Raw genomic sequence first — 11,547 nt, forward strand, 5'->3', positions numbered from 1 at the left:
GTGCAGGAAACAAAAGTATTTTAACAACCCTGGCTGGAGTGGCACAGGGGATTGAGTGCTGACCTTCGAACTGCGGGGGTCACCAGTTCAGTTCTTGGTCAGGACACATGCCTGGGTTGTGAACCAAGTCTCTGGCTGAGGGTGTGTGAGAAGCAACCAACTGATGCATCGTCTTACACATCAATGTCTCTCTCCCTGTCTCCATCCCTTCCCCTCTCTCTAAAATACACACACACACACACACACTTTTCAGTAGTTTAACGAATAGTGCTAGGAAAATCGGGTATTATATGAAAAAAATTTTTTTCAACCTTAACACTTACCTCTCATACCATATTAATTAATTTAGTTAATTAATTTAGCCAGGGCTAAATTAACTTTAGCCCTGGCTGGTGTGGCTCAGTGGACTGAATGCCAGCCTGTGAACCAAAGGGTCACCAGTTCAATTTGCAGTCAGGGCATATGCCTGGGTTGCAGGCCAGGTCCCTAGTGGGGGGAGTGCAGGAGACAACCACACAGTGATGTTTCTCTCCCTCTCTTTCTTCTTCCCTTCCCCTCTAAAAATAAATTAAAATCTAAAAATAAAATAACAAAAAATTAACTTTAGAAGGGTCACAGATCTAAATGTAAGAGCTAATATTATAAATAATGTAGAAGAAAACATATGGGAAAATCTTTAGAACTGAGAATTAGGAAAGGAATTCTTAGAACATAAAAAGCATAAACCATAAAGAAAAAACTGATGAAGAGCTTAGTCAAAATTCAAAACTTCTGTTCTTTGAGATATTAGTAGTCAGAGGGGAAAAAAGGCTCAATATAGGAGAAAATACTTGCAAAACACAATTTTAAAACTACAAGCAAAAGATCTGAACAGATATTAACCAAAGATACATGGGTAAGAAATCCATGAAAAGATGCTTAACACTATAGGTCAATAAGGGAATTAAAGCTACACTGAAATATCTCTAAACACCAATTAGAATGACTATAATCAAAGACTGCCAACAGTAAGTGCTGGCTAGGATTGGAAGCAACTGGAACTCTCATTCACTGCCGGTAAAAATACAAAATGGTCCACCTTGAGAATCAATTTAGCGATTTTTTAAAGATTTTATTTATTTATGTGTGTACGTATGTATGTATTTACTTAGAGAGGAGGGGAAGGGAAAAGGGAGAGAAACATAGATGTGGGATAGCAACATCAATCAGTTGCCTTTCCTACCTCCCCCACCCCTGCACCTTTTCCCACACCAGCTCTCCACGGTCCTGGGATGAACCCACAATCCAGGCACGTGCCCAGACCTGGAATCTACCATACCGGATCCTTAGCTCTGACAAATGAAGCTCAAACAACTGAGTCACACCAGTCAGATTTAGTCATTTGTTTTAAAGTTAAATACTTTGGGGGGGGGGGACAGGGCTGGGAATATAAGACAGAAAACTGTACTTGAACAAGAATAATAATGCTAAATTTTTTTAGCATTATTTTTTATTTAACTCTTGTTCAAGTACAGTTTTCTTTCTTGTATTCCCAGCCCTGCCCCGCCCAGTGCTCCCCACCTCCCTCCCATCTCCGCCCCCCATCTTAGTCCATGTGTCCTTTATACTTGTTCATGTGAGTCTTTCCCCCTTTTCCCCTGTGATTCTCTCCCCTCTCCCCTCTGGACCCTGTTAGCACCTTCTGTATTACAGTGTCTTTGGTTACATTTTGCTTGCTTGTTTGTTTTGTTGTTTAGATTCCTGTTAAAGGTGAGATCATATGGTATTTGTCTTTCACCGCCTGGCTTATTTCACTCAGCATAATGCTTTCCAGTTCCATCCATGATGTTGCAAAGGGTAGGAGCTCCTTCTTCCTTTCTGCAGCATAGAATTCCATTGGGTAAATGTACCATAGCTTTCTGATCCAGTCATTGACCGATGGGCATCTAGGTTGCTTCCAACTCTTGGCTATCGTGAATTGTGCTGCTATGAACATTGGGGTGCATAGGTTCTTTTGGATTGGTGCTTCAGGGTTCTTAGGATATACTCCTAACAGTGGAATTGCTGGGTCAACAAGAATTAAATTTAAAAAATAAAAATAAAAAAATAAAGTTAAATACATTTTACCATATGACCCAACGATCCTAATTGTGAGAAATGAAAATATGTTCCCAGAGGTGTACTCTTTTAACAACTTTATTCAAAACAACCAAAACCCAGAAACAACAAATGTCTGTGGATATGTATAAATAAATACACAAAATGGGGTACATGTGTACAATGTAATATTCCTCAGGAATAAATAGGACCAACTGATACACAACATGAGTGGATCTCAAAAGCACTGTGCTAACTGTAAGAAGCTTCATAGCATTTACATAAAATTCTGGAGAAGGCACAACTGTAGTGACAGAAAGTAAATTAGTGGTTGCCAAGGATTGGGGATGGGAGGAGACTGGCTGTGACGGGGCACAAGAAAACTTTTTGGGAGAAAAGAAATGCCCTTCGTGCAATCATCTATAGTAATTACTACCTAAAATGAACTAAGATTTATTTTAAAACTGAAACTTTATGTCTCCCATCAATTTTTTAGTAAGAAACCAAGCCACCAAATTTAAGATACACGTTGATACTTTAATGCCTTATCAAATGCAATTTTCTTAAGTGGCAGTCAATGCTTTCAGAAGTTACTCTAAAACAACTTAACATAAAATTCCTCTTTGTATACTAATTATATATTAATGGCAAAACCCAAAAGAAAAATGTTATCATTCAATTGCAAAAATTGCCAAATACTGATACCCAGAAAATTGGCATCAAGTGAAAAACTAACAAGCCTAGTACTGTTCAGCAAAGCTCCTCTAATCAAGTAAAAAATACATACGATGGCATTACTAAATATAAGCAATAACTAAGATTAGAAAATACGATGAAAATGCCACAAATATAAATTAGCTGGAATTATGTTAAAACATAGCAAGAAAATTATTAAACTATCCTGAGCAATACAAACAAAAGCTTACATATATGTAAATATACAACATGCTTCAAGTGAGAAAACTAAATACTACACTTAAATGTCTCCTTTTCTCACAGTAATGCAATCCTAATTACAATCCCAATAAAACTTATTTTAAAATTTAACAAGTTTAATATTCATATAGAAAAGCAGATGTATAAAATAGGAAAAAAATTCCAGCACAAAAACAATAAACTATAAATCTATCATAATGAAAAGAGTACAAACAGAACAAGAGATAATATGATTCCACTATAACTAATTTAATGTAACTAAAAAGATATCATATCATTATGAAAAAAAAGAACTGGTGAATAAATAATGATGAGATGACTAAATAGCAATTTGGGGGGAAAGAGCCTCCTAAACCATTTTTAAAACACTAAAATAAAATGTACTTAAATATTTACTATGCCTCTTGAGGTAAAAGGCTTTCCTAAGTATAGAAATAATAGGAAAAACAAAAGAAAGTTGGACAGATTTGAGTCCTAAAATAACAAATTTCTACATGTCCAAAAATGTTGCAAATTAAAAGACAAATAACAGACTGTTGCAAATACGACAATAGACTGATACCTTTTTAATTCACAAACAAATCAATAAGGAAAAAACTAAAACCCTAACAGATAACTAGGACCAGGCCAAACAAACCAACAAAGAGAAATATAATTAGTAAACAGAGAGGAACATATTCAACACTTCGCAAATGTTTAAAAATTATATACCAAGTAGCTCTGGCTGGTGTAGCTCAGTGGGTTGAGCTTGGGCCTGCGAACCAAATGATCGAAGTTCGATTCCCAGTCAGGGTACATGCCTGGGTTGCAGGCCAGGTCCCAGCAGGGGATGCATGAGAAGCAACCATACACCAATATTTCTCTCCCTCTCTCCTTCCCCTCTAAAGATAAATAAATAAAATCTTTTAAAAATTTAAAAATAAAAAAATTATATACCATGAAATTAGCAAAACAAAATTAAAATAAGAACCAGTGCCCGTAGCGGAATTATAAAAAGTAACATTTATTTATCCTTTGCCACTCTGAAATAAGCACAACTCTTTCAGGAAGCAGCTTGAGAAAAAAATTAATCAAGAACCTTAAAACAACCCTGGCTGGTGTAGCTCAGTGGACTGAGCATGAGCTGTAAACCAAAGGGTTGCCGGTTCGATTCCCAGTCAGGGCACATGCCTGGGTCACAGGGCACGCCTGGGTTGCAGGCCAAGTCCCCAGTACAAGGCACATCAGAGGCAACCACACATTGATGTTTTCTCTTTCTCTTCCCCTCTCTCTAAAAATATAATAAATAAAATCTTAAAAAAAAGAACTTTAAAACCATCCATACCCTTTAACACAATAGTACTCTTTCTATGGAACTATCCTAAGAAACGAGTATTTTTAAAAAGTCAAAGTTTTCTACACTAAGACATTTATAGCAATTATCTGTAATAAAAGAATTTGGAAATAAATGAAAGTTAAAACAACAAAACCACCCTGACCTGTGTGAGTCGGTTGGGCCAAAGGTCTCCAGTTAGATTCCCAGTCAGGGCACGTGGCTGGGTTGCAATTTGGTCCTTGGACAGTGCATAAGTGAGAGACAACCCATCGATGACTGACGTTTTTCTCCCTCTCTTTCTCCCTCCCTCCCTTTCTCTAAAAATAAGTAAATAAAATCTGAATGAAAGAGAGGGAGAAAGAGAGAGAGAGAGAGAGAGAGAAAGAAGAGAAAGGAGAAAGGCATGCACATGAACAATGGTTTCTACAGAACCCTCTTAACTGGTTATCTTAAAAAATCAATCTTCACAGTTCCCATCGCAGTTCATCCTCCCTAGTGCCCCAAGATTAATGCTTCTAAACATCAAGCATATGAAAGCTCTAAAAATCCTTCAATGGTTCCCACCTCCTTAAAAAAAAATCAAACTTCTTGGCAAAATATAACAGGGTCCTGCCCTGACTGATGTGGCTCGTTGGGTTGGGTGTCCTCCCACAAACCAGGAGGTCACCGGTTCGATTCAGGTCAAGGCACATGCCTGGGTTGCCAGCCAGATCCCTGGGTAGGGTGTATAAGACGCAACCAATCACACATAGATGTTTCTTTCCCTCCCTTTCTTCCTCTTTACCCCCCTCTCTAAAAATAAATAAAGTCTTTTAAATAAATAAATTATATATATATATATAAAAAAAAACAAGGCCCAAAATGGGTCTGGCCCTATCTATTGCCTCATCTCTTGAACTCACACCCAATGCATTAGCAGTAAACATCACATATGGAATTACATATAACTACTACTGTGTCTCTAGCATTAGCTCAATAAAATGCCAAAAAAGCCCTTAATCCATGCTCAAACAAGGATTCTGCCTTCATGGAATTTACAGATAGAAATAACAAATGTACAACCTGGCTGGTGTGATTCAGTGGACTGAGCACCAGCCTGCGAACCAAAGAGTCGCTGGTTTGATTCCCAGTCAGGGAACATGCCTAGGTTGCAGGAGGGTCCCTGGAGGGGAAGCTGGGGGCAGGATGTTGGGTGCACAAGAGGCAACCATACATTGACGTTTCCCTTTCTTTCTCCCACCCTTCCCCTCTAAGAATACGTAAATAAAATCTTTAAAGAAAGAAAGAAACAACAAATGCCCTTCAGTGAGTTACAGAGGAAAGGACAACTCAGGTCAAGGAAAGTTCTGGGGTAAGAGTAATCTGTAGTTGAACCTTAAAAGATGAGCAAGGGTGGCAAGGGTAATTTCAAATAAATGGAAAGTATTTGTTTCCCCACAAAAGTATTTGTTTCCTTGTAAGTTTGTAACAGACTTTCTATATGGACAACCTAGGTTGTGACATGTACTTAATTAATCTCTCCAAGTTTCTATCTCTTGGGAGGTATTGTAAGAATCAAAGCTGATAACACATGTAAACTTAACATAGTACTTGGCACTTAATAAGCATTCAATACATGTCAGCCACATGGAAACACAGAATGTTGACTGCAGGAGCATATGAGTATTTCAAGGGTCCAGCATTCTTAGAACAAAGTAATAGTATATAAAACAAGGGCAAAGAGAGAAAAAGCAGTAAGAACAGGGTTAAACAACACATCATCACATAGCTAGGGTCAAACAGTTCTCTCTATACACCATAACAATATTCTCACACTACACATTACAAGAGCACAATAATTTACACTCATGATACTGAATCATAAATAAAACTTAAGTTCTGTTAAGCATGGTCTATTTGAAAAGAATAGGATATATTACACCTTTAAAAGGCTTTGAAATCTTTAAAATCTTTTTAAAATAGCTAAAATAAAAATCTTTTGTGTATATACTCCATTTACCTTGAAAACTGAGTTATATGCAAAATAGCTCAACTATATACTAAATAAATGGCATATTAGTATGTTATGATAGTTACAATTCAACCAAGAAAAGTAGAATCTATGAGTAAACATACATGCACACACACACAAACACACTTCACTGGCCAATGAAAATCAAACTACATGAAGTACCCAGGCAAGTCCAACTGCCTGTTTAAAGGTTAGAAGCTAAGCTAGGTCGGCTTTCTCCTCAGAAACCAAGAAAATAAAATGAATTGGGAACATTCAAACCACTAATACCCCTAGAAAAAGGAATAAGTCATTATGGTATATAGATAGGCATATTCCTACTTAGAAACCTGTGGAGCGTAATCAAGTTCTAATTTTTAAAGCCTTGAAATCAATAAAATATACAGGAAAATAATACTAAGATAACAGCCTATCTAAAGTGAGATTTTTAAAGTTAATTTTCCATTAGCAAGACAAGGTTAAACACATTACTGCCAAGGGTTTCATAAATTAATTATATGAGGAGCAGCATACAAAAACATTTAAACTACAAAAAGGTCTGGAGAAGTAATCTGTTACTTCTCCATATCTAAGAATTTTAAATATTAGAAATTATATTAAACTGCTTTTTCCAGTCTCTGGTTCTCAAAAACAATTGTATCAAAAAATTACCCCCTACCCTGGCTGGATAGCTGAGTTGGTTAGAGCATCTTCTTGATATACCAGGGTTATGGGTTCAATATCTGGTCAGGGCACATAGGAGAGGCAACAAATAAATGCATGAACAAGTGGAAAAACAAAATAATGTCTGTCTGTCTGTCTGTCTCTCTCTCTCTCTCTCCTCCCCACCACCTACCTTTCTCCTCTCTAAAAATAATTTTTAATTACCCCCAATAATTTTACTATAACCAAATACAAAGAATATGTAAGAGAAGCCTATATCATATATTCCTAAGTGTAATGTATACAAACTTCACATTTATAATCAATTTGCTCTAGAAGCACTTGTTGAAATTGGTATCTTTACCATAGAGCCCACGTTAATGTCATAAAGAACAACAGAAGCAGCTTGATGGACTCAATTAGATTTTACTCACTAATGGCCTAAGGAATCTCAAATTTGGGATTAAATTAACCCTACCTTCTTAGCAACAAGTACCAAACTGCTCACTAGTTAATTGTGGTCCTAAGAACATGCAGAAAAGTCCACCCTGGCTGATATGGTTCAGTCCATTGAGTGTGGGCCTGAGAACCAAAGAGTCCCCAGTTCGATTCCCAGTCAGGGCACATGCCTAGGTTACAGGCCAGGTCCCCTGTTGGGGGCAAGAGAGACGCAACCACACACTGATGTTAACCACACACTGATGTTTATGTCCCTCTCTTTCTCTCTCCCTTCTCCACTCTAAAAGTAATTAAATAAAATATTTATTTTTAAAAAAATATGTAGAAAAGTCTAGTATCTGCTGTGGGCAAAGATCTCACAGCTCAAATATTTGTTCCCCTTCAGTTTGTGTGTATGTGAAAGTGTGTGTGTGTGTGTGTGTGTGGGCACGAGAACTGTTTATACCTTTCAGTAAAGGGGCACCTCTACATCAAGGATATAGAGTAACTGAGTAACCACAGCTCATTAAGCACTTTGAAATCAACAACACTCTATAAATTCAAAATACTGGTATTGTATTAACATACAGCAAAGAACAATGATTTTAAGGCATCTTACAGCCACAATGTATTGTGAACCATACAAAAACTCACTGTAGGATATCTTTTTTTTTAAGTGATTTTCTTCTATTATAGAATTCGGATCTAAATGAACTGTTAAACACTTATTCTAAAGGTATGCCAAACATTTCTTAAGGTCTTAACAAAGAATCAACTAAAAAAAAAACAGAAAAACAAAACGAGGCCTAGGTTAAATATTTTATTTGGCTTCTCAAGATGGACTGAAAAGTTGGGCACCAGCTCCAGACCAATTCCTGGACGCACATCAAACACAGTCCTGTCATTTATCCAGTCAGTCAAAACAATCTTTTCCATCTAACCCTTTAATGTTTATGTCCTAAAAAGCTGCTAATTGAATCCAGCTCTTGAGATCTATTTGTTAAAATATATACCGTCTAATTTGTAAATGAACAAAAAAGAGAAAATATATGTTAACTTTCCTGGCAAAACAGAAGAAAATCCATCATACGTAACCAAAAGGGAAAGAGAAATGTTTTTAATATTTGAATATTCTCTCTTAAAATATGACAGAGACAAATTCCCAATGGTTTTAAGAAATTGAGAGTACCTCAACTGTTTTTACAATTAAAGGGGACACAGTATATTTAAAATTCCTCAGAAAAATCTAAAAATACAAAATCACTCTATAAATTTAGTCCACTGTTCCTCTCCTCCCCCTCCACAAAAGTAATCTTTTTTCCTAACTTTACTCATGAATTTTAATAATGTATCATATGCAGTCAGGAAACCACAAACACTTTAAGATCTATTGAGTCGCACAAAAACCTCAAACTCATTTTATCTGCAGAAAAATCAAAATCCCTGTTTTCTCCCTCACTTATATTTTTTATACACACACAGATATATACAGACTAGAAGGAAACAGGTGACCTATTCTGAATCTTTCTGCACACCTGGAATCACAGGTTCTTTTCATAAGCACTGACACAGGGCTGACTCAGGAGAGGAGTAGCAGTAGATAAACTAAAGCAACAAAGATCCCTTATAAAGGTTTCCACTGATTCATAATACAGAAACTGAATAGGGGAAACAGGGGAGACAGGCATTACCCAATCCAGGTTTTCCATTAGGAACCACTCGGTTAATGATTCTTTGCAATTTTCCCTAGGGAAAGTAAAACCGTCACGAAAGTAACACACTTCTTAAGTTGCAGCCAACATCGTCTAAATTCTCAAATACCAAATTCACTGCAAGTTTGTATCTCAAAAGTTCAGCCAGTGGACTAGGATGTGACACACAAGCATTCAATTACAAAAATTAGCCCACATAAATCTCAAAGTCTAGTGTAGGCAAACATAATTATAGTTTATTCTCACACATGCACCCACACACATAGATAAAGGAAAGGCATCTTTCTCACCACACATCCGAATATCAACGTGGGTAATATATTAACAGCAAATGGTAAAAGGAGGGTAACTATGCTGATTTCAGCCACACTTTTCTACGCAAAAATATTTTTTCCTTAAAATAGGGTAACGCAACCGTATAAGAAGGCCAAAAAACGGCACTGTAAGCAAAATGGACCTGTAATGTTCAAGATTCAATGCACTTAGACTCATAAACACTTTGTACGGGAAGCCTTCTATCTAGCAACCACCCCCCCCCCCAGACATTCTTTTCCATTTAGAAAAGGGAAGGGGAGGAGGTTGAGGGAGAGAGAGAAACTTCGCATGAAAGTTTGTATGAGCACATACTTAGAAATGCACCAAAAAAAAGTGTGTGTAAAGCCGGTCTAGAGTTATAAGTGAGACACAAGTTCTGCGGCCTACAAGGACAACCCAAAACACGCTACCCTGCAATCAAACACTCCCAAAACACTGTGTACAACGAGCCGGAGTCGTCGGATCGGGCGGACGCCCCGGAAAAGCCAACCTCAGGCTCCCTCCCTCCCAAGGACGTGCGTTTCAGGTGTGTGGCACCGGCTGCTGTGGCTGGCAGCCGAGAGGGAAGGTTTTTGCACAGGGCACAAGTGGGCGAACAAGTTCACAACCAAGGAACACACACACGCCCTCCCGCTAAGCGCTCCATCTTTAAGGAGTGTTTACGGCGCGCAGCCAGCCGCCGGATTCAATAACCCCGGCGCAGGAGCTGCTCATCCCCTCAACGACCCCACCTGAGCGGCGGCCCGGGGGCTGCTCCCCGAGGCCCCGGGAGAGAGTCGTACTCCTGGGCCAAGGCTTCGCGACCTCCAATCCGCCTGGAATTCCAACCGGAGTCCCCCTCCCCTCAACAAAAGACCCCCGAGTCACCCTTAGCTTTTTCAAGAATTTCCAAACAGCAGCGAATGGTTGTGCCATGACTCTCCCTGAACTAGGCCTTCCCACGTCCCCCGACCCCAACTCACCATTGATCACGACCCTGGCCCTTCCCAAGGCCACAGGCACCCCCCGCCGGCTCTCCCACCCCGCGGCTGCCCCAGCCAAGTCCCGCCGCCCGCCCGCCCCTCTACCCTCTCACCTGTCAGGCGCAGCTTGACGGGCCCGTTCCTCCGGCCCCCGGGGTTAGACATGTCCCCGGCGGCGGGGCGGTGGGCGGCGGGGCTGCGGCCGCGGCGCGGGGGCCGGCAGGCGGCGAGCGGGGCGGGGGCGACGGTGAGGGGCGGCGGAGTCACCACAGCGGCCGGGGATGCGGCCCGAGCAGCCGGCGCCGCGGCCGCCACGGGCGGAGGGTCCCGGATGTGCCTAGCGTCGTCGCCATGAGCCGCGGAGGGAGCGGGACGCCGAGCTCCCCCCTCCTCCCACTTCTCCTTCCTCGCCCGGGCCGCACAACAAAGCGGTAGCCGCGGCCGGCCGCGCCGCCTCCTCCCGCGCCCCCGCCGCCTCCACGCAACCACCTCCGCCTTTCCCTCCTCTCAGCGTGGCTAGGCCTGGGAGCGGACGGGGCTAGTCGGCTGAGGCGGGCGGTGCTCGGCTGCGCCGGAGCAGACTCGGGGATCGGCCGCTTCCTCCTCCACCCGCCCTCTTGTCTGAGCGAACCGGGTCCTGCGGCCGCCGCGGCCACTCGTCGGCCGCGGGGGGCGGGGAGGAGACGGAGGTGGGGCGGCCCGGCGGGGCGGGGCGGGGCCTGGGCGGGGCCTGGGCGGGCGCGCGCTGGGTGCTGAGGGCGCGGGGGCAGGAGGCCGGGCTCTGCCCGGGCGCCCGGGGTCCGCAGAGGCTCCCACGCCGAGCTTCAGGAGAGAGACCCAAAGGAACGAGAGTGGCAGTGCGGAGCTCTCTGGAACCGGAAGGGGCTTAGTGTCCGTCCTTAGAGCTTTTGTCTTTGTAACGCAGACTGCATTTATTAATCGCCCACTGTATATAGGGCTCTCTGAGAGGTGGGGCGAACAAAGTTTGAAACGCTGCCCTCTGGGAATGTAGCGTAGCGTCGCTGAGGGTAGAGACACTGTTTCCATACCAAGGATTCCAGCAAATCCCCAGGGGTGTTTTGCTCCTGCTATAGTAGCTGCCACCTCCCTCCACGACTCACCTGGTAAACGAGATCAGGT

At 41.5% G+C, this 11,547-nt stretch overlaps 1 protein-coding gene across 1 annotated transcript in view; it reads right to left on the reverse strand.

The window, feature by feature from the left end:
• SMURF2 (SMAD specific E3 ubiquitin protein ligase 2) overlaps positions 1-10,611 on the reverse strand; it is a 112,447-nt gene extending 101,836 nt beyond the window's left edge. The window contains exon 1 of the mRNA XM_037069715.1: positions 10,521-10,611. Within this exon, the coding sequence (XP_036925610.1) occupies positions 10,521-10,572 (52 nt within the window). The 5' untranslated portion in view covers positions 10,573-10,611. The remainder of the gene's footprint in view (positions 1-10,520) is intronic.
• Positions 10,612-11,547: the final 936 nt, after the last annotated feature.

The sequence above is a fragment of the Sturnira hondurensis genome, unplaced genomic scaffold, assembly GCF_014824575.4.
Source record: "Sturnira hondurensis isolate 20B ecotype Veracruz unplaced genomic scaffold, ASM1482457v3 Scaffold0018728, whole genome shotgun sequence".
Lineage (NCBI taxonomy): Eukaryota > Metazoa > Chordata > Mammalia > Chiroptera > Phyllostomidae > Sturnira > Sturnira hondurensis.